At 52.1% G+C, this 22,751-nt stretch overlaps 6 protein-coding genes across 6 annotated transcripts; 5 read left to right on the top strand and 1 right to left on the bottom strand.

Annotated features, from left to right (window-relative positions):
* Positions 1-2,371: 2,371 nt before the first annotated feature.
* AAFC00_005752 (uncharacterized protein) lies at positions 2,372-3,304 on the bottom strand (the record flags this gene model as incomplete). Its single annotated transcript, XM_069345585.1, has 3 exons — positions 2,372-2,416; positions 2,690-2,923; positions 3,149-3,304. The coding sequence occupies 3 exons, from the start codon at positions 3,302-3,304 to the stop codon at positions 2,372-2,374; spliced, it is 435 nt and encodes a 144-aa protein (XP_069197785.1).
* Positions 3,305-5,686: 2,382 nt separating this feature from the next.
* On the top strand, positions 5,687-7,754 carry AAFC00_005751 (uncharacterized protein; the record flags this gene model as incomplete). Its single annotated transcript, XM_069345584.1, has 3 exons — positions 5,687-6,696; positions 6,750-6,858; positions 6,912-7,754. The coding sequence occupies 3 exons, from the start codon at positions 5,687-5,689 to the stop codon at positions 7,752-7,754; spliced, it is 1,962 nt and encodes a 653-aa protein (XP_069197784.1).
* A 740-nt stretch (positions 7,755-8,494) lies between these two features.
* Positions 8,495-11,227, top strand: AAFC00_005750 (uncharacterized protein; the record flags this gene model as incomplete). The annotated part of the gene is made up of 3 exons (XM_069345582.1): positions 8,495-10,138; positions 10,194-10,393; positions 10,450-11,227. 3 exons carry the CDS (start codon positions 8,495-8,497, stop codon positions 11,225-11,227), a joined length of 2,622 nt encoding a protein of 873 aa, XP_069197783.1.
* An 833-nt stretch (positions 11,228-12,060) lies between these two features.
* On the top strand, positions 12,061-13,115 carry AAFC00_005749 (40S ribosomal protein eS4; the record flags this gene model as incomplete). Its single annotated transcript, XM_069345581.1, has 4 exons — positions 12,061-12,149; positions 12,244-12,591; positions 12,708-13,002; positions 13,059-13,115. 4 exons carry the CDS (start codon positions 12,061-12,063, stop codon positions 13,113-13,115), a joined length of 789 nt encoding a protein of 262 aa, XP_069197782.1.
* A 910-nt stretch (positions 13,116-14,025) lies between these two features.
* On the top strand, positions 14,026-17,535 carry AAFC00_005748 (uncharacterized protein; the record flags this gene model as incomplete). Its single annotated transcript, XM_069345580.1, has 6 exons — positions 14,026-14,063; positions 14,119-14,165; positions 14,224-14,241; positions 14,309-14,384; positions 14,444-17,325; positions 17,432-17,535. 6 exons carry the CDS (start codon positions 14,026-14,028, stop codon positions 17,533-17,535), a joined length of 3,165 nt encoding a protein of 1,054 aa, XP_069197781.1.
* A 1,991-nt stretch (positions 17,536-19,526) lies between these two features.
* Positions 19,527-22,336, top strand: AAFC00_005747 (uncharacterized protein; the record flags this gene model as incomplete). Its single annotated transcript, XM_069345579.1, has 8 exons — positions 19,527-19,797; positions 19,865-20,474; positions 20,530-20,815; positions 20,871-21,291; positions 21,352-21,503; positions 21,557-21,923; positions 21,981-22,182; positions 22,237-22,336. 8 exons carry the CDS (start codon positions 19,527-19,529, stop codon positions 22,334-22,336), a joined length of 2,409 nt encoding a protein of 802 aa, XP_069197780.1.
* Positions 22,337-22,751: the final 415 nt, after the last annotated feature.

The following is a 22,751-nucleotide window of genomic DNA, read 5'->3' as shown; positions in this document are numbered from 1 at the left end:
GGTTTTCGGCAACGATCTCCCACCACCAGAGTTTGTGCAGTCCAACACAGGCTTCAGAAATGGCCAGATACAATTTGTGATGCACCCAAACGGCGATGTTTCCGCACAGCAGTGGTCTTTCCACAAGTTTCAGTGGACCAACATAGGTCAATACTCAAACATTCGCCGGCGTCGAGAGGGCATGCTTGCAGCCACGAGGCTGAAAGGAGAGACAGAGCAGCAAGCCTTGATGCAAAACACCCTCGCATACTTCCGCGCAGTGGCAAAGCAGTCGGAGGCTGTGACTATGGGCATTCCTTGGGGACCCAAGGAAGTCAACACTTATTTGCCTGTCGTACCCACCGAGAGCTCGAAAGTTGCGCAAGGAGAGCCACCTCAAAAGACCCCGGTAATGCTGACGGACACGACTTCTGGTGTGCCAACAAAAGTTGCCAATCAGAACCGATCACACTCTTCACAAGCGCAGCTACCACCCGTTCCAAGTTTGCCTCAGAGCAGTACGCAGTCTTCGCTTGACAGCATGTCCTTCGGTGGATTTCCGAGCGCGTACCACCGCAACTCTGGTGCGTGGGAGTCAGTACCTGACGACTACGGTACCTTCGATTTTGCAAATGCCGCCATTTCTTTTGCTGATGCTAGTGCAAACGGAGAACATCTCGCCTGGCGCGGGTCCTCGTCAGAACATCATACACCTGTTCCTGGCACTGCAGTGTCATACTCGTATCAACACGTGCCTGGATATGAATCCAATTACAAGGCGGGCGGTATTGCCGATGTCTCTACACAACAGCCCGCATACTGCGTCCCTCCCGTGGTTGCCCAGTCCTCGCATGAACCGTCTGTACCAGTCACTAGTGCCAGCATTCGGAAGAATGAGCGCTCCGCTATGCGGGAGTACCTGAACAAGCTAGGAGAATCGGCGTCGGCTCGCGGAACGGGAGCAGCGGCGGCCAGAACAGTGCTTAAGGACCCTCTCGGAACACAGACCGCAGCACGCGCACAAAAGCCATCATCCAAATCAGCGTCATCGCTGTATACAAGTAATAGCGTGGGTACGGCTTCGCATTCTGAGCAAAGTTTCCGTGCTCATGGCCCACTGCCTGTATTCCCCGACGATAGTGTTGTGGACAGAAGAGACTTGTTCGGTGTGAGCGAGCCTGATCCAGACCCCTGGAATCCAAGACGTTTCGATGTCCTTGATGATGTTGGCACATACAGCTCGCTCAGCAACGAAGAGTTGGCCAAATACTCCATGCCAACACCTCAGAATTGGAAAGGACCTTTCTTCACCGGCAGCCCAGCTGTAGATATCAGCAAGAAAAGCTATGATGAAGAACTCCGAGACTGGTTTTTAGGCGGCAACACTCGCGCTCGACAAGACGAGTTTTACGAGCGAATAAAGCTCGCCCACAAGTCGACTATGCCTCGCAAGCGCTCGCCTGGTCCTATAGGCCCACCAAACGCAAATGCAACCTCGAGTCACAAGCGCAAAGGTTCCGTCGACTTCAATGAAGACACCACGCGACTTTTGATACCCGTACTGGAGAACCTTGCGTCTTATGTCGAAGGTCCCATTGAGAAACGCCATGGTCCTTTTGCACGTTTCGCACCGGCTCCCGAGTGGTGCATCGACAGGGGTCCCAATGGCAACAAGTCCTATTTCGGCGATGATTGGGGCCAGCCCCCCGAGCGGATCGGCAGAGACGCGAGATACAGGCCCATGACTTTTACGAGCAGCAGCAGTCGTTTCGGCGGCCACGGCACCGCTGGTATAGGAGGGATTGCGGTCGAACATGAGCCTCCAATGGCGATTGGCACTTTGACTAGTCTGGGTAACAGAGGAGTCCAGCCCCAGGAGGGAAGACTGAAGTTTGCAGGCGTCGGTATCGGCGGCAGGAAGTGGTGAACGACTCTGAGCATCATCCGGTGCGCTCCACGTCTTCGTCTTCCAGACCGAAGACAGGATGTGGTCGAGGTAATGGAAGCAGCTTTGACAGATGATGATGGTTGCATGAAGCCACTAGACTCCAGAGAAGGCCTACTGGCAGCTGTAGATCAGTACGAGTTTAGTGAAGAGCGACACGATAAGAAGACAAACTGAAAACCAAATCACTTGAAACAGTCCTTATGGGAAAAGGGATCATGTTTGGTGTGGTAAAAGACGCAAGGGGGTTGTTTTGTAACTCTATACATTTCTCTCTGTCTCTGTCTCGGTCTCTGTCTCTGTCTCACAATATGTTCGACTCGTCTCTCCTTCTCCTCTCCTATGAATGTCTCATTCTCATGTTTCGTGTTTTCTACAAGATAAGGGATGTTGCCTCTTTCGCTGCCGCGTTTGTTGTAGAGGGTGAGAATACGGGAGGAGGTGGATCTAGTATCCCTCCTTGCCCCACTTGTTGTACTTCTCGTGGAGTTCCTAAAGGAGAAGATGATGTTAGCGGGGAGCTGCTTGCGGATCCTGGTCCGTAGTCGGTGGGGTGTCCTGTTCTCGAGGTTCTTGAAGTGGTTATTTCTTCGTTTCTGCATGCTTGTTCTCGCTTCTCTCGGCCCTTTCCTCCTCTTTCAAACCTCCAATCGGCAGGAAACCAACCCTAGCGACTGCTCCCTACCATGAACCACGACCCAAGAACAACAAACCCACCCAAACCGAACACAAAGCCAAAAGAAAAAGGAAAGAGAGAAAGCTGACCCTAGGCAAGTTGACATTAGGCACAATAACCTCGTTGAGGGCCGAGGGAGCGTCCTTCTTAGGCTTGGAGCTGTCGCCGCCAGGGTGGAACTGGTACTTGGCCTCGGAGCCGGTGTTCCAGGGCTCGGAGTTGGGGGCCTTGGCCACGGCGTTCTCGCTGCTCGACGAGGTCGGGTTGCGGCTGAAGTGCCAGCCTACGAGCCCGAAGGCGCCGGACATGATTGTGAGGAGGATCTGTTGGGGGCGCGTTAGGAGGTTGGTCTTAAGGGGGGGGGGGGGCTTCTCGGGGTGGTTGTTCGGGCTCGGGGAGGGTATCTTTTCTGCTGGGCTTTTTTTTTCTGGGAGCGTGGATGGGGGAAAGGGCCTCGGACGCCATTCATTTCCGCGGTTGAGGGTGTATGAGGTATGGGCAGACAGAGAGAAAGGACTGGATCAGAAAGAGAAGCAGGTCTGGCGTACGAGAAGCTCGGGATCCCTCTTCGCGCCCTTCTTGAGCGCATTGGTATCCTGCTGGCGACCGGCGGCAGCAGTGGCAGCAGGGCTACCGCTGGGAACGCCGGTAGAGCGAAGAGGACGAGTGGCGCGGAAGGCGGCGCGACCGATGATGGAGGCCATTTTTTGTTTTTTGTGGGATTTTGGAGTCAGGAGATTGGGTGGGTTTTGGTATGCGAAGTTGAACAACAATGAGGTCGGAAGTGGTATAGAGTTGTGTTGTCGTTGCTTGTCGTCGCTTTCCCGCTGCGCCGGAAGCTGAGGTCGTCGTCTGGTGATGCTCTTTCCTCTTTGCTGCGGCTGTTGCCGTTTCCCTGCTAGGGCTGGGATCCGGCTCGCCGGCTTCAGGGCTCGCCCTTCGGCTGCATGTAATGACGCCTTTGTTGATTGGTTGGTTATCATCATGATTGATTACTTTCGTGGTTCGTTGCTAGGTAATGGTATACTTGTACTAAAGGTCATGTATATAGCTATAAGAAAGTGCTTTGGGACACGGATATGCTTCACGTCTTCAGGACAATGAGAGAAAATAATGGGCTCGACGAGAATCATGTTTCATTGGAAGCTCATCTACAGTAACAATGGGGCCGCTGCCTTTGTGCGAGCATTGCATGGAGTGCAACAATACTCGAAACATCTGCAAGGTTGCTATCTTCTGCTCTGGAATAACCTTGAAAGTTGCTCGCTAACCCATGATAGTGCCAGGGCTGCGTCTTAGATGACTGTGTCCAGGGCTCGTCTGGGTCGATGTCTTCTGCCAGAGATTGTAGTGACCGTAAAGTATAATACCATCATCATCGATCAAAGCAAAGTTGCTCTTCGACACTACGAAAGAATGAGGCGTAGGTCGATGGACGGCGCTCATTGACGTTCAGCATGCGCATCTACATGACGATGCACATGACGCCGCCCTTGCCGTTGTAGGGATCCTTGCTGGATCCACCCCACCATTTGGAGTCGGCTGGTTGAGAGACGGTTGATGATGCCATTGGTTTAACGGAGTCTTGCAATCTTGGAGTGGTGCAGGGTTGACTTGTGAGTAGCTTGATAGTTTGTCTTTTGAGAGAGACGTATCTTGGTAAAGGACAAAAATATGATAGTGGAAGTTTGAGTTGTGATTGGAGAAATTGGAAGACGGAAAGAATAACTGAAAATCAAGCATGCCTAAATATGACTCCAGCCAGGAGATCATGGTATTGTTCTCAACATGATATTGTTCTATTCTCTCGCACAGACTTTGATATTATATCTTTGATAGCTTACACCCAACCAAAAGATTCGGTTGTTGATGGTATGGGACAAAGAAAGTGGTGGCTTACTAGGTAAAAGATCTCGCGCTTGATATTGTTCTTGGCAACAAAGCGGCGCCTTACCCAATTACTGGTAGATACATTCGATGAGAGCAGCCCTCTCGGTTGTCAAGTGGCATACAATGACGAACTGCAGCAGGGGAATTGATCTACCATGGACTTCGAGCATCACCTCGCGCATGAGCCATACTAATTATAGGGACGTGAGATCCGATGATGTAGTGAGACCTTGAGAGCGATGCGCAAATGAGAGAAAGACTGAGCGCGAGCATTGAAGCCAGGCAAGGAGAAGGAAACGCTGGGACCAGGCTTTGATATGAGACTCGATCGAATGGGCAATGAGCAGTCAGCAATCAGTCGAGAAGCTGCAAAGCATATCATATTAGGAGTGCCATTGCCTGCCAAGCGTCGAGGGATCCCTAATCGATGGTTCCAGACATCAGGTCCAGACATGGCACGGCAGCCTAGCTGAGATGGCGTATCTTAGAAACCACAGTACATACGGGCGCCGCCTCCATGTTATTGTACTCGATTGGGAGGACATGAGCAATCTGTCACCGAGAGCCAGAGCGGAGTCCGAGCAAGGCGCAAGAGGATGGCGCGGAGAGGAAATAAGAAGCAAATTAGCAGCCGGAGCTAGCGAGAGCATAGTGCAAGCATAGTGCAACTTGGCGCATGCAAGAGGCATGAGATGGGCCAAACGGGCTGAAGTGTCCCAGTTTACTAGCAGGCTACCTAAGGTACTAGCATTATTTATACGGAGGTAATAATACTGGTTATAGTACGGCCGTCCGAAGGTGCTTTTCCGCCGTTCTTCCATTCTCCTCGTAGCGTCAGTCACCAGAAACGGTCCTGCTTCTGGCCGTTTCAATTTCCCGGAACTACTGTATCTTGACATAATTACTGTACCCGACTGTTGCTGTTGCTGTTACTGTTACTGTTACTGTTACTGTGCATACTCGACAAAAACAATTGCGCCAGCTTATTCTATCAAAATCATCCGGACTTTCCAACCACGTCGCCCACCATACCTACTCTGCCTTCCAATTCCATATTCGCACAATCGCCGTCGTCGTGATGGATGCGGGCATGAAACAGTAATACCCGAACAGAGTCATGGTTTGTAAGCGACCGTCATCGGCCCAGACATACACCACGACCACTTCCAAGTCATCATAGCATCCGCTATACTGCGATGACCCAAGAACAACCCCCGGCTACTTCCCGGTCTGGAGGTAGAGGAGAGGATTTGTTCACCTTCCTCGGAGCGACAATCTCCAACGACGATGCCTCCAGGCCGACCGGCGCCAGCATCTCCGACAATGGCGAGCCCTCTCCCACAGTACCCTCGATGACGGGTCCGGTTGGCGAAGCTGCTCTACCGCCGGCACGACGTGTCAGTGGCAATGTCATCACTTCTTCCTCTGGCATGCGACGCACCGTATCCCGAGGCCGCGGCAGTTACGAGCCATCTCCGCCCACCACCGCCACCAGCAGAACCCATGTCCCCAACATCATATCGAGTGCTTTCCTGCGGCCGATCAGCTCCAAGAGAGCCCGAGAGCAGAGCGAATCCGATCGTCGACCTCTATCACCCCCTGCTCAGCAGCTAGATATGGCGAGACCCAGTTCGCAGAGTGGGCAACGGAGTCACAAGCACAGAAACAGCAATGCATCCATAGTCACGGTCGAAGGTCAGCCGCGACCACTGGTAGACCCTGATGCTCCGCCCGTGCCCAGATCCAGGGGTACTGGCGCAAGCATCACCGAGACGCAAGGCGACGCCAATCGGATGGACACGGCTGAGAGTGTCGCAAGCCACACCCCGTTGCACACTCCAGGATTGCCCGCCCCTCTTCAACTGGGTCTACCAACCAGATCTGCTTCCTCCCTCAAGGCGCAAAAGTCTCCCCGATCGCCCCGGTCTTTGCAGCCCTCATGGGGACGACAGAGCAGGAACCGCTTACACGAGTTCCGCGACGGACACACAAAGCTCGAATCCGCCCCACCTTCACCGGCAGGCTATGCTGCTGAAGAGAAGGCTCCCAAAGCTATCAGGCCGGATCTGGGAAGGAATCACGAATACTACAATGGCAATGCTGTTTTCTTCCTTCACGGCCGATTGATCAACGCGCGCCAACGTCCGCTTAATCTTCTCACAGCTTTCATGGCAATATTACCTGCAGTTCTGTTCTTCGTTTTCTCGTGAGCGTCTTCAACCGTTTGAGATGAGTGTCTTGCTGACTTGTCATTTCTAGTGCGCCATGGCTATGGCACAATGTCTCTCCGGCGATACCCATCATCTTTGCCTACATTTTCTACATCTGCCTATCTTCATACCTTCACGCCTCCTTTACTGAGCCTGGGGTAGGTCTCCCGATGTTCCTGTCACCTCGATCCCGTGCTTACCAATATTGTAGATCATCCCCCGCAATCTGCACCCAGCTCTCTCAGCGGTCTCTAACGACGATCCTCTCGCCATTGCACCCCCTACCACCGAATGGGTTACTGTGCGGTCCTTTGCACAATGCACGGATGGCAACACGACAGCAATGGAAGTGCCGATCAAGTTCTGCAAATCTTGTAACATCTGGCGTCCACCGAGGGCACACCACTGCCGAGTGTGTGATGCCTGTATTGAGACCCAGGATCATCACTGCGTCTGGCTCAATAATTGTGTCGGACGACGAAACTACCGTTATTTCTTCACCTTCGTCGCCTCGGGGACCATTCTGGGCTTCTATCTCCTGGCAGCCTCTCTGGCTCATATCCTGGTCTGGATGGTGCGTCATCACAGCAATTTTGGCCACGCTGTCAACGTGTGGCGAGTGCCGTTCGCCATGTTTGTGTATTCCTTGATCATAATTCCCTACCCTGCGAGTCTCTTGATATACCACCTTTTCCTCACTGGCCGTGGAGAAACGACGAGAGAATATCTCAACAGCCACAAGTTTCAAGAAAAGGACCGACATCGACCTTTCAGTCTGCACTCCGTGCGGAAGAACTGGGCGGCCATCCTCGCGCGGCCTCGACCCCCTACGTACATGAGGTTCAAGGGGCATTACGAGCGCGGGGACAGACGGATCGGCGACACAGTCAAGACCAAGAAGCCGGAGAAGCAGCCGGAGAAGGAGTCGGGGCTGGAGATGAAGCAAATGAATGGCAGCAGCCGTGGCAGTTCACGCGGCTTCCAGGGTCCCCGGGGACGAGGGCCTATGAACAACATCAATAGCACTCCGAGAGGGGACTCGCCGAAACTTTGATGGCCTTGGTGTGTCCAAAAGCCGGGCAGAACCTGGCGAGCGCAAGATTCTTGTAAATATTCTAGTCTTTATCTTGTTTTGCTGTGTTTTTGCTAGCAATACCGAGCGTCGGAGTTCTTATGGATGTATATACCCAAGGTTGGACCTGACAGAGTCGTACAACACTAATAATACTTTCTGGGCACGATCGGAAGGCCCCACGTTTGTAACAACAGTACCTACGTACAAATTTCTTGGTTGCTCGGCCATCATGGAGGAATGTGGAAGGCGAGGGGCTTATCATTATTTTCGTCTACATTATTAACCTTTGACCCTTCTGTGCTCCCGAACTCATCTCTCAACGGTCCGCAGTGCGCAGCCCACAGTCTGCAGTCAACAGACAAACAAACATCTTTCACTTGGGACCCCCTGGACGTTCACTTTATATCTTGTGATCCACTAGCATACTTTTGATTTTCCTTGTTGCATCGTCGACTTTGTGTTCGGAAGTGAGAGTAAAACAGAGTCAATCAGTCAATCAGTCAATCAATCAATCAATCAATCAAGCAAGCAACCACTCAGGGTCAAAAGGAGATCAATTCGCGGCAGACAACCCGCGATTTCGGCAACGCGTGCAGCTCCCTCGCGTCTTCCCCAGTTCCACCTTCCCGCAACTTTACATGAACTACCTTACCTTACTCTGCCTTACTCACAATCACAACAACACCGTCTCTTCGTCTAGTTGAAGGAACGGCTGAGCGATGGCAAAGCAGATGTCGAGCTTCTCTCTTCATCGTGCTTCTTCCACTGCTTCCTCTGACAGTTCCGACTCCATTCTCTCCAATATAGTTATCGGCGAGACGCGTAAGATACGCTCCGCTTCGGAATTGTCTTCTGATTCTCACCCTTCGACCCCTCCTACAAGTGTACCTGCGGAAAGTGTCTCTGACGAGGCCGCCGCCGAAAAGGAAAGTATGGGTATCGCACCCTCGATGGTCACGGAGAACATGAGGGTCCTGCTCAAGCAGCTCGCCGAAGAAGACAAGGTGAAGAAGAGGGCATTGAGGGAAAAGATGAAGGCCATCAAGGAGGCCGAGAGAGCAGAGAAGAAGCTCAACAAAGATACTGAGAGAGCGGCAAAGCAGGCGGCGCGAGAGAGTGAGAAGGCGCGTCGCCAATCCGATCGTCTGACGAACAATAAGAGAAAGGCGAACGCGTCTACCACGAGTCTGGTCGATGCCTCTGTAGAAAACCTCAAGGGTAAAGAGGTTCGCTCCTTCTCCGGTCAGACTTTGGTGAATGACACATCGGCAGAGGCTACCGATACGCCCAGGAGGAAACTTCTCGATGAGGGTGTCAAGTCACTCGACATGGAGTGGGAAGTCGGTGACCTGAACAACGAGGCCAATACCGAGGCCACTCCATCCGCCGACGCTGAGCCTTCAGCTGGGGTCAAGCGTCGGAGGAGTACTGCAAATAGACTCACAGACGCGGTTGGAAAGGCCACGAGCAAGATTCTCGGAAAACGAACCCGAGACGAGTCGGCTTCTGCCAAAGATGAGGGACGTAGATCAAGTCGTCGCATATCGGCATTATCCCTGGCCAGAGTCGAATCTAAGCATGACAACGCCGAAGATGAAGAAGTACAGGAGCGACCTAGCAAAATGGCCCGCCTTGCCTCTACTTTCAGCATGCCCTCGCTTTCATCGACCTTCAACATTACCAAACCAAAGACCTCCGAACCTCGATCGAGGCCGGTCAAGAAGTATCAGAACAAGGGTTTATACGTCGGCCAACACGACGACTATAAATCCGGGGCGAAGAAGTCGAAAAAGCAGAACTCGGAGTCTCTGGCGTCTGACACTACCGTTCGCACAGCCGTCATGCCGCTTCCCATGTTCGGCTACCTCGACAGAGAGAGGCCCTTCAAGATACCCTACAGCATCTTTGCCCCTCAATGGCGAGAGCGCGGAACTGAGAAGCCCAAAGATTGGGGCAAGATCAGCAAAAACCGCTTCGTCGGCGAATCCAGAGACATATGGAACGATACGCAGAACCTTCCGAGCTCGAGATGTGTCTGCGAGACGGAATGCGATGATTCTTGCTGGAACAAGGCTTTAGGCTACGAGTGCGACAATGGCAATTGTAACGTCGGATCCACTTGTGGCAACCGCAGCTTCTCTGAACTCTCCGTACGTATGACTCGTGCTAACAAGTACGACAAGAAGAGTCTCGCCTACCTGTACAACGCCGGAGTCGAGGTCATCAAAACAAGCGACAGAGGTTTTGGAGTCAGGGCATGCAGGGAATTTCAGCCCCACGAAATCATTACTGAATACACTGGAGAGATCATCACGACCAATGAAGCCTACAGACGGGTCAGGGAAGAATACACAGACAAGACCGTAAGTGACTCTTCCTATGGTGATGCTACCGAACGATTGCTAATCTCAATCACAGGACTACTATCAAATGGAATTCGATCAAGGCATGATCCTCGATGCCACAAGAGGTTCTTTGGCTCGCTTCGTCAATCACTCCTGCGACCCGAACTGCGAGATGGTTAAGCGCACCGTCATTGGTCAACCGCGCATGGCTCTGTTTGCCGGTCCGAATGGAGTCATGACAGGCGAGGAATTGACCTACGACTACAACTTTGAGTAAGTTTATAGATCAGAACTCACATGAACGAGCTTCAGTGCTGACTTGCGCCTAGCCCGTACTCTACCACCAATGTCCAGAAATGTCTTTGCGGCGCCGCAAACTGTCGCCAAATCTTGGGACCTAAGCCTGCAGGTCAGAAGAAACCTCAGACCAAGGAGGAAGCATTCGACATGGCCTGGGGCCTCAAAAACACAGCCACAGGCGGCAGCAAGCGCAAGGCTAGTGAGCTCTTCGATGAGGCCGCTGGGCCTGTCGAGATCCCCAAGGAGCTCGTGAAGAAGCGCAAGGTTCCTCAGATGTCCAAGGGCTGGGCATACGTGGACGAAGACATGGAACGCCAGAGATTAGAAGAGGCCGAGAAGGATAGAGAACTCAAGCGCCTTCAGCGTGAAGGTCTCGTCGACACCGACATATCTATTCAGCGTCCGAAGTACCCCAGTCGAAGCGCCAGAGCGGTGGAGAAGATAAAGAACCTGGCATCATCCAGCAAGGGCAAATCGAAGAAGGACGACAGCGATGAACCTAAGATCAACAAGCCTAGCGTTCTGAGCCGCATGTCAGGCTCTCTCAAGCGCAAATCGTCGCAGGTTCCTTCGTCAAGCGCCAGCGAGAAGCGCAAGTCCACCCTGAGCACCGCTAGCGGTTCTCTACGTCAGAGCACATTGAGCTTCCAGGCTCGAACCGTCAGCGGTGCCTCGGGCGAAGCACTCCTCGGTCGCCCGGGCTCGCGTGCGTCTCAGGACAGCACTTCCACTGCCGCAAAGGCCCGGAGCGTCAAGAGCAAGAGGGCTAGCACAGTGAGGATGATCAACGACGACGACGAGGATTAGTGGTAATGCTCATTCCTTTTCATTGCCTTTTTATTGGTATTTGAAAGCGTCTTTTTCCTTTTCGATGCGTGAATTACTTAGTGATCTATCTGATCCTTTTATTTTGTTTTCTGTAGAGCTTTGCAGCAGGGACAAGTACTGGCATGGGCACAACGATGGGCACATTGGTTTGCGGGCGCAGCACAATTTGATGTTATTATCATGTCATATGATAGGCAGTATATAGATTGAGATCATTGGTGACAATCATGTTCCAGAGAGGTCGAGTCAATCCTTGAGAGTCGTTCGTGAAGTTGTCTTTCATTATGTTTCTGTTCACTTTCGTATTTGCCCAAGAAACAGGGCGAAGATCCGGTGAGCTGAGACCATACATCTTGGGACCGCGACAACATGACCAGAGCATACCTTGGCATACAATGGACGACGACTGTTCCAAGGCATCATGGTAGTAGCCCATAGCGGCAGTGGAGTACTACCTTACTATCAGCCTGTTGCGATTGAGTAATGTGATTGCCTACCTACCTTAGCTCCTTAAGTAGGCTTAAGGTATCCTTTACCATGACAGTGTAAGCGAAGAGCAAAATCTTGGCGTCTCGGCTCACAGACACGCCAAGGCCATTCTGGCCGATGGGATTATTGTGGATCAGAACGAGATACCGCAGCCAGTAGCCAAGACAAAATTCGACGGGAGCAGCCGCGCGCACTGGAGAATGCGAATTTGCTTCCCTTGCCCAATCCTCAGAAGAGTCTCTTCTCCTTCTCTCGACGACGCACGACGACCATTCTCGACAACCCATCCCCCATCCGAGTCGCCCTAAAACAAAGTCGCAATCATGGGAAGAGGACCTAAGAAGCACCAAGCCCGTCTTTCGGCGCCTTCTCACTGGCTCCTGGACAAACTCTCCGGAGCTTACGCCCCCAAGTAAATACACACCATTTTCTGCTCCCTATTTTTTGCGGTATAGAACGATGGGGAGAGAGAAGGAATGAAACAAGACACTAACACGAGTCCCCAGGGCATCTCCCGGTCCCCACAAGCTCCGCGACTGCATGCCCCTCATCGTCTTCATCCGCAACCGCCTCAAGTATGCGCTCAACGGACGCGAGACCAAGGCCATTGTCATGCAGCGCCTGATCAAGGTCGACGGCAAGGTCCGCACCGACGCCACCTACCCTGCTGGCTTCATGGACGTCATCGGCATCGAGAAGACCGGCGAGAACTTCCGTCTCGTCTACGACACCAAGGGCCGCTTCACCGTCCACCGCATCACTGGCGAGGAGGCCGAGTACAAGCTCGGAAAGGTCAAGCGCGTTCAGCTCGGCAAGGGCGGAATCCCATACTTGGTTACGCATGATGCTCGCACGTGAGTACCACACTTTGCATCTATCAGCCGTTGGATCAAGTTTTGGGGAAAAAGATGGTTTTTGAAGATATACACACAAAGAGAGAGCACAAGTGCTGAGAGTTTTTGTCTTCTAGCATCCGTTACCCCGACCCTGCCATCAAGGTCAACGATACCGTCAAGATCGACCTTTCCACCGGCAAGATCTCCGACTTCATCCGCTTCGACACCGGTGTCATCGCCATGGCCACTGGTGGTCGTAACATGGGACGTGTTGGTGTCATCACCCACCGTGAGCGTCACGATGGAGGCTTCAACATTGTTCACATCAAGGACGCCATAGACAACGAGTTCGCCACCCGTGAGAGCAACGTTTTCGTCATCGGCCGTGAGAAGCCTTGGATCTCCCTCCCCAAGGGCAAGGGTGTCAAGGTACGTCTTTTGTGGTAGTGAGACATGAACCAGGACACGACTAACATGTTCAATAGCTCTCCATTGCCGAGGAGCGTGACCGCCGCAGAGCTTACGCCCTTGCTGGCCAGTAAGCGTTTTCGCCCAGACTTAGGGTAAGTCGTCTTGCATGGTAGTGTTGAGAAAAAGTGTCAAAAGTGCCGAAATTAAGTTTTCCGTGCATGATGAGGCTTCAAAAAAGGCGTCAAGGAGGGAGCGGGATTCTTCATGTGGTCATGGGCCATGTCATTATATGGTCGAATTGTAGTCGAAAAAGTGCCTCCAGAAGAGCACTACGGTAGCTCTATGAAAGAAAACAAGATACCAACTTAGCCTGCCTCTCTTCCTCATTCATTTACTGCTCATGACTGTCTGTCGGTGTCGTGTATGAACTGTGCTATGTGACTACTGTTCAGCTGGTCGTGAATCCATTGTCTTGATCAGGTTCATCCAGACTTGGGCCTCTTGGACGTGATTAAATAGGAGCCTGATTTCTTGGCCTAGCACATGTATATCATCACCACAGGACACTAAGCCCCATGTTTGCGCGTCTTGACGCGAAAGGCAAGGGTCCAAAATGTGCCTGTGTGTGTGTGCAATGTATAGCACTTTGGGCTCCAGAGGGAGGGAGGGGGGCCCTTCGGGCTCGTGGCCAGGGCGGAAGTGACGTTGAGCCGCAGGAGCCGACGTGGAAGCTGCGCTGCTGCTGCCAAAGCGACGACATCTCCAGATTACGCTACCCTTGCCCTTACTGTACCCTATTCTACCATCTTACCCTACATTGTTCTACACTCTGTATCGTACAGTACCTGTACCTTTGTACGCAGTAGTGATAATCTTTTACTCTCTTTTTTCCCCTCGCAGATAATCTCTGAGTTTCCTTTTGTCACTGGCAACGCTCGCTCCTGCCTGGACTCTCCCATCTTGTGTAACTGGATCGGGTTGCAAGTCGACATAATCGTTTCTTTTCACCGTAGACATCCTCCCCCCGAATAGGCCGGCAAGATGGCGCTTCACTCGACGCGCAATGTGGACATGAGCAAGTGGGTACAGCTCTGATGCGGGACTTGGTGATCAGTGATTAACGAAACATGCCAGGCAAGAGGCAGAGCTCACGATAAATATCCGAAAGGCCACGAGCATCGGTAGGATGCATCGACATGTTTTGCTGAGTCGGTAGCGAATGCTGACACTAGGCAACAGACGAGACAGCTCCCAAGCGTATGCACTTCAACATAATCAATGCGATGCACAGGGATATCACAGCATGACTGAACAATCGGCACAGGAAAGCATGTCCGCGCGTGTATCGTCTACACGTGGGACCACAAGTCGTCACAATCCTTCTGGTCGGGCATGAAAGTGTAGGCCACTCTGTTTGTACACGGAAGAAAGTCCAGGCTGAGAATCAATGATAACCCAGGCAACCCATTCTGGCTGACGAGGTCCAAACGTTCAAGGCTCTCATCACCACGCACAAGGTCCTGCAAGAAGGCCACCCCATTGTGCTCAAGGAGGCGCAGGCCAATGTCGGATGGCTGGAGTCGCTGTCGCGCGGGTCCATGGGTGGAGATGGCATGCGAGGTTATGGTCCGCTGATCTCCGACTACGTCTACTACCTCGTCGCCAAGCTCAACTTCCACCGTAACCACCCCGAGTTCAACGGAACTTTCGAGTATGAAGAATACATCAGTCTGAAGTCGATCAATGACCCGAACGAGGGTTACGAGACCATCTCGGATCTGATGAACCTCCAGGATCAGATCGAGACTTTCCAGAAGATGATCTTTGCCAACTTCAAGAGCGGACAGAACAACGAGTGCAGAATCTCTGCATTGATGCCGCTGGTGCAGGAGAGCTACGGAATCTACAAGTTCATCACGAGCATGTTGCGCGCCATGCACCAGGCTCTCGGAGACGACGAGGTCCTCGCGCCGCTACGTGGAAGATACGATGCGCAACACTACAGGCTGGTCAAGTTCTACTACGAGTGCTCTAACCTTCGCTACCTCACTAGTCTCATCACTGTTCCCAAACTACCGCAGGATCCTCCAAACCTTCTCGCCTCCGACGACGACCGACCAGCATTGCCTGCGCGGCCGAAGGGTGAGGTCACCAAGCCCGTCTCTCCGCCACCAAGGGAATCCGCCGATCCGGAGCCAATCAACGAGTTCTGGAAGAACGAGCAGGCACGCCAGCAAGAGGAATACGAGGCGGAACAGAGGAGACTGGCTCAGCAATGGGAGGAGGCGCAAAGACTACAGCAGCAGCAGTCCATGCAGGCGCAGAGAGACTTCGAGGAGCAGCAGCGTCTACAGGCTGAGCAAGCGAGGTTGGCGCAGGAACAACTCATGCGTGACCAGTACCAGCAACAGACTCAAGGCAGGATGGCCGAGTTGGAGCGCGAGAACTTGAATGCACGAGCACAGTACGAGCAGGACCAGCTTATGCTTCAACAATACGACACCAGAATGAAGGCTCTCGAGAATGAGCTGCAGCAGATGACGCACAACTTCACCCAGCAGAACACGTCCAAGGACGAGCAGATCCGTGCTCTGCAGGAGCAGATCAACACCTGGAGATCAAAGTACGAGGCTCTCGCCAAGCTCTACTCTCAATTGCGACACGAGCATCTCGAGCTGCTTCAGAAATTCAAGGGTGTCCAGCTCAAGGCCGCTTCTGCGCAAGAGGCCATTGACAGGAGAGACAAGCTGGAGAGAGAACTCAAGACCAAGAACCTCGAGCTGGCCGACATGATCAGAGAAAGAGACCGCGCTCTGCATGACAAGGACCGTACTTCCGGTGGTCACAAGGACGAGGTGGAGAAACTCAAGCGCGAGCTGCGCTTCGCCCTCGAAAAGGCTGAGAATGCAGAAAAGGCAAAGGGATCCGAGCTGTCTGCCATGCTCTCGAGGTACAACAGAGAGATCTCCGACCTCGAGGAAGCGCTACGCCACAAGAGCAGGGCTTTGGAGGATTCGCAGTCCAAGTTCGGCGAGGGCAACTCGGACCTTGAGCGCCTGTTGCGTGAGAAGGAGGAAGACCTCCAGATCATGCAAGCCGGTCTCGATCAGACTCTGATGGAGCTCAACGATCTTCGCAACGGCGCCGGTGACACGGACAAAGCTCTCGATGAGCAGATCGATGTCGTTTTGCTCGACAATCTCAAGAAGATCAACGACATCATCGACTCTGTGCTGCAGTCTGGTGTTCAGCGTGTCGACGACGCTCTCTACGAGCTTGATTCTACCATGCAAGCAGGTAACCAGAACGCGTCCGGTGCTTACGTTCTTTCCACCATCGAGAAGGGCGCTTCGTCAGCAATGGAGTTCTCCACTGCCTTCAACAACTTCATCGCGGATGGTCCCAATGCGACACACTCCGAGGTCATTCGCACAGTCAACACGTTTTCTGGTGCCATCGCCGACGTCCTCTCGAACACCAAGGGTCTGACCCGCTTCGCTTCCGACGACAAGAAGTCCGATCAGCTCATCAATGCTGCACGCCGCAGCGCTGAGAGCACCGTGGCTTTCTTCCGCGGCATCCAGTCTTTCCGCCTCGATGGCCTAGATGATCTACAAAAGACCGATGTTGTCATCAACAAGAACAACGATGTCCAGGTCAACCTGAACCACCTCTCCAAGATTGCAGATGCCTTTGCACCCAAGAGCAAGATCACAAGCGCCTCGGGCGATCTCGGCGAGCTGGTCGACCGCGAAATGACGAATGCCGCGAAGGCCATCGAAGACGCCGCAGAGCGTCTCAACAAGCTTGCCAACAAGCCCAGAGATGCATACTCTACGTACGAACTCAAGATCCACGACAGTATCCTGCAAGCTGCCATCGCCGTCACCAGCGCCATCGCTCGACTCATCAAGGCAGCTACCGTGTCTCAGCAAGAGATTGTCAAGGAAGGAAGAGGAAGCTCCATGTCCAAGGCTGCTTTCTACAAGAAGAACAACCGCTGGACAGAAGGTCTCATTTCGGCCGCCAAGGCAGTGGCCAACAGCACCAACGTCCTCATCGAGACCGCAGACGGTGTCATCTCGGGCCGTAACTCTCCTGAGCAGCTCATTGTTGCTTCCAACGATGTTGCTGCTTCGACTGCTCAGTTGGTCGCCGCGTCGAGAGTCAAGGCCAGCTTCATGTCCAAGACACAGGAACGCCTGGAGGAGGCCAGCAAGGCTGTCACATTCGCTTGCAGGAGTCTTGTCAAGCAGGTCCAGGCTATCATTGATAGCAAGAACAACGGGGACGACGATGTTGATTATTCGAAGCTGTCGAAACACGAGTTCAACAGGACGCGTACGTCTTGCTTTCCCTTGTCTGCCAGCATCTCCTTTCTATATACTTCTTTGGTTCAGTTATGTCTATCTAGAAATGATAATATGCTAACGTATAAAACTTACAGACATGGAACAACAAGTCGAGATCCTGCAATTGGAGAACGCTCTCTCCTCTGCCCGTCACAGGTTGGGGGAGATGCGCAAGCTTGCATACCAGGAAGAAGATTAAGTCTTCTTTTTTGTCTTGTCTGCTATGATACCAAAGGCGATGGTTTTCTTGCTCCTCTCACCAGACTTTTCGAGGGATTTGTATAGTCTTATCTCCCTCTTACCCAACGTATCTCCACCGCATGTATCCCACATGTCCCTTCGCTTTTATTAATTGTTTTAGTCTCTAGCAGCCGCTGTCTCATTTATCAAAATTCTGTCAGGACACTTCTCCTTTTTGTCATCATTAGATACCAAGATCGAAAGAAAACTTCTACCTCAACGTCGTTAGACTTTGCTTCTTCTCTTGCATGTCATCAAGCCCTTCTGCTTCTCTCAGACTCTGGCTTCGACTTCGCCATAGCTCGAATGTCGGTTTCGGCATAAGACTAGACTGTGAAAGGGAAATGCATGCTGTATTATCTACGTGCTCTTGTACACCTTAAACTGTCTAAAGGATCAAACGTATTGCCTGCTAAACTACCCTCATGTGTTCGTGATAATCAAAACCGCAACCATCGAGACGCTTCGAAGGAGTGAAAAGGGAACTAGACATGTATACACGGTGCGATTGCATGAATTACTGACATGCTTGTTTGCCTCGTTTTTGATCTGCTCAAGTGGACCTTCAAGGTAGATATGAAAACACAGGAGGGGGTAAACGTAGGGCGACCCTGTCCGAGTCGGCCGCTCCTCTCTCGAGGGGTATACCGTATACAATAAATTATGCTTCATGGAGTTTAATTGGGGTTCTGTTCGTCTTTTGGGGCCTCTGGTTCATGTGTATATCTACTTTGACTCTCCATGTCCATTGAATATGAGTGCAGAATTTCAACGTGTGACACGAGATTCAAGCGCAACGCATTCAACTACTGACTACCGCAATCAAGTGCCTTTTTCGGTTCTTTCCGCCGCTTTTGGATGTTGTATAATTATGGTAGGTAGCATCCCACCCACACACCAGCCCACCGTCTTCCTTTTGTTGCACGTACACGAAACGGAGATTGATCAACATATCGTACCTGCAGTACGGTGCGGTGTGATCCAGTCGAGTCCAGCGCTATACAGCGCGCTGCCTACCTTGGTACTTGGGACCCGGATATGCGAGAGACCGGGCGCTCTTGAAAGCACCAAAGCATCTTTTAGTTCCATTGAACGTACAGTACAGTCCTACTGCGAGGCAGGACAGTTCTGAACATAGTGCCTTGCTTGCACTGTTCTCGTAAGGCATATAGCACAATTAAGCTCGAGATACGGAAACACTTGATATGTGGAGTGACGGCGCCGGACTCCCGTTAAGCGAAGTTCTAATACGGCGTCAGGTATGGTCTGTATCTTGCTTGCTTCTACTGCATTTATATGTTGCGATTTTCATACGATGACGACTATGGGTGCAGCATGCATACGTGCGTACATGCAGGCAGTCGGGTTCGTAAGATAACTAATGGACGACATTCAATTGGGACGTCAAGCCTTACCATCTCAACCCAGCCCCGTCGCTAGCCGGCGCGCAGGGTTGGCTTTCTTATCAGTACCTGCGTACAGTACCTATCTTGCCTTACTTCTCTAACCACCTTCCTGGGCCAGTGTGTTGGTCAGGGTTGTTATCGTATCCCCACCACTCTCTCCACTCGACACCAACTCTGTGCGTCCGCCGCGGGCACACCTCCCCTCCCCACCAGCCCGCGGCCGCACGATAAGCAAGAAAGTCGTGACCATGCGCATATGTATGCATGCTACTTGAGGAGGTAGGGTGGAATTATTGCCCTACTGGTGCTATTGCTTTTAGCTACTACTACTGCATAGATAGGCCCATTCATGTAGATCACGCCGAGATACAACGACTAGAATATATGCAGAGGGCAAGTACTGTAGGAACAAAGGTAGATCGTTGATTGCTTTTCCGTCTTCTCGTCTTCTCGTCTTCTCTGTGATCAACTCGCTCGCACACAAGTCGCCAGTGGTAACCAGGAAAAAAAAGGAGGCGGATGCTGTGGACACGCGCGAGAAACCATGCATCGCTTTCGCAGGCCTTTCCCTGTGACGCGGCGCGATACAGATGACGTGCAGCTGAACACCTTGAGTAAAATTCCGGAGAAGACTCTCGGCGACAACGGCAAGCATGGCGCATCAAAGAATGGTGCTACCGTGGATGTCAATGTCGAGCCCGCGTCCCAGGACATCGAGCATGGCCACATGCAAGAGATTGAGGTCGATCTGGACAAAGCGCTTGGTGACGAGAGCGTGGAGGATATCGAGGCTGATACATCTCCCTACCCAGAAGGCGAGTCCCAAGCATACTGTATATGACGAGGACTTCCAATGGGCTAACGAACGTACCATGACTTCAGTGCGAGCCGTGGTCCCAGAAACAGATGACCCGGCCATTCCTGTAAACACTCTCCGCATGTGGCTGTTAGGTATCATCTGGACGATGATTGGAAGTGGTGTGAACCAATTCTTCTCCCTACGCTATCCGGCCGTGCACATCGTGTCGCTCGTCGCCGAGTTGCTGTCGTTCCCAATGGGTGTAGCCATTGCTCACATCCTACCTGTGTATACGCTGAATCTCGGCCGTCTGGGCCAGTGGAATATCAACCCGGACCGACACTTCAATATCAAGGAGCACGCGCTCATCACCATCATGAGCAACGTGTCGATTGGATTCGCGGGCGGCGCCGACGCGAGCAACATCGTGCAGGCTGCAAAGGCGTTCTATGGCTTTGATATCGCTCCCGGTCTTGCGGTGCTCATGTTCCTGTGCTGCCAACTCTTGGGCTTTGGCGTCGCTGGTCTCTGTGCTCCGTGGCTTGTGGAGCCTGCGACAATCATCTGGCCTGGAGTGCTGGGCAACTGCGCTTTGCTTTCCACGTTGCATAGTCGGGCAAATGCGGTCGCAAACGGCTGGCGGATATCCCGTCTTCGCTTCTTCTTGTTTGTCATGCTAGGCGCATTCGTGTGGTACGTATCGATCCATCTACACCTGAGAATTTGAGTAATTGAATGGGTTGTGCAGGTATTGGTTCCCAGGTCTTATCTTTGTCGGGCTCAGTTACTTTACTTGGATCTGCTGGATTGTGCCGAAGAACAAAGTCGTCAACCAGCTCTTTGGCTTCCAGACTGGATTGGGGTTGAGTCCGATTACATTCGATTGGTCACAGATTGCGTATAATACTAATCCTCTGTTGTCACCTTCTTGGGCAGCACTCAATGTCTTTGCTGGATTCGCGTTCTTTTTCTGGATTGTCTGTCCTGGAATTTATTACACTAACACGTGGTATACTGCGTACCTTCCTCTGATGGTAAGGGTCATGATAACCACATATTAGATATTCTCTAGCTAACATGAAATTCCAGACTGCTGATGTGTACGACAATACTGGAGGAGACTACAACGTCACTAAAGTCGTCAATGCCGCCGGCTCATTAGACCCCGTAGCATACGCCCAATACTCGCCGCCATTCTTGAGTGCGACCTATGCCTTCGTGTACGGGTTGTCTTTTGCATCAATCACCGCAGTCATTGTTCACGTCTATCTATGGCATGGTTCAGACATCCTCGCTGCGCTTCGCGGACGTCGCAATCTGGATATACACGGCCGTTTGATGTTGGCGTACAAGAAGACTCCCTGGTGGTGGTATGCGAGTCTGATCGTCATATTCACCGCATTGTCAATTGTGATGGTGGAGGTATTTGATACCAAACTCCCGGTTTATGGTGTTTTCCTGGCTCTTGTGATTCCGGCCATCTACATGATCCCATGTGGAATCGTTCAAGGTATGAGAGAGATTATTGTGTAAGGAAACGCCAACACTTCAGGGAATTGACTTTCCCCAGGAATTACCAACGTCGACGCGAATCAGCTTAATGTGCTTAGCGAGTTCATTGGAGGATATATGTTTTCTGGCAAGCCTCTGGCGAACATGATCTTCAAGATTCTTAGTACCGATGTCGTGAGCCAGGGAGTGTTCTTCTCCCAGGATATGAAGGTACGTATACTCACGACCCTCGGGAGGAATGCGCATGCTGACCGTGTGCAAAGTTGGGCCATTACCTCAAGATCGCTCCTCGCACAGTATTCTTCGCTCAGGGGTTCGCTGCGATTCTTGGTGCATTGACCCAGGTCGGAGTCACTCTATGGATGCTCGGCAATATCGACAACATTTGCTCGGCAGACCAAGCCGACTCGTTCACCTGTCCGAACGGTCGAACCGTCTTTTCGTCGTCAGTCATTTGGGGTCTCATTGGCCCAGCTCGTCTGTACTCTGTTGGCAAGATTTACTCCAACCTCCTGCACTTCTTCTGGATCGGCGCAATCGCACCCATTATCACCTGGACGTTATGGAAAAAGACAGGCAAGGAGTTCTGGAGAAAGGTCAATTGGCCGCTGATTTTCGTCGGCACTTATAGTAAGTCAAGCATAGACTTTTGACATCGAATTACCGTAGCGTTGACAAATATTCTAGACGTGCCTCCTGCGACCGGTATCAACTACTCCAGTTGGGCACTGGTCAATTGGATCTTCAACGGCTGGCTGAAGAAGAGGTTCTTCGCATGGTGGACAAAGTACAACTACGTCCTGGCCGCCGCTATCGACACTGGCACCGCGCTTTCGGGCATCATCATCTTTTTTGCGGTCAGCTATCCTGGATATTCGTTTCCAGACTGGTAAGCAATAGTTGCCCCCGTGTGTCTTTGATTCTGCTTGCTAATGTACTGTAGGTGGGGCAACACGGTGTATGTCAACACGGCGGACGGTGATGGTGTGCCATATCTCGATATGCCGGCCAGCGGAGTGTTTTTCAATGGCACATTCTCGTAGTCGGGAGATTCCGCTAGACAGAGATTGTGGTATGATTCCACGAAGAATGTTTAGAGAAATGATAAAGTGCTTTTACTAGCAATTGATCTGCGAGTATCGCGCTTTTCATCTGCCACCACTCGTCGCGGCGGGTCGGCGTATCAAGTATGGTTACTACCTTTCGTATGATTGATCAAGTCCAGTGTGCCCATGATACTTCGATGCTTTTACATGATGAATAGAACATTGTACTTCCAATCAATTGTAATGCACCATGCTGTATACTGTCGAGCTGTGTCAATATAGCTCCTGATCTTATGATTGGCGCCAAGACCGGAGTGCGTGAAGTTTCCGGCGCCACACACTCCTTCCCCACCATCAGCACACTCCCGTGCCTGCATCGCCAAAAAGTGATATGCGGCAAAGGGCCCATCAT

The sequence above is a fragment of the Neodothiora populina genome (genome assembly GCF_041146345.1).
Source record: "Neodothiora populina strain CPC 39397 chromosome Unknown canker_contig_6, whole genome shotgun sequence".
NCBI lineage: Eukaryota > Fungi > Ascomycota > Dothideomycetes > Dothideales > Dothioraceae > Neodothiora > Neodothiora populina.
The sequence above is the reverse complement of the archived record's forward strand: the minus strand, read 5'-3'. Positions and strand labels throughout refer to the sequence as shown.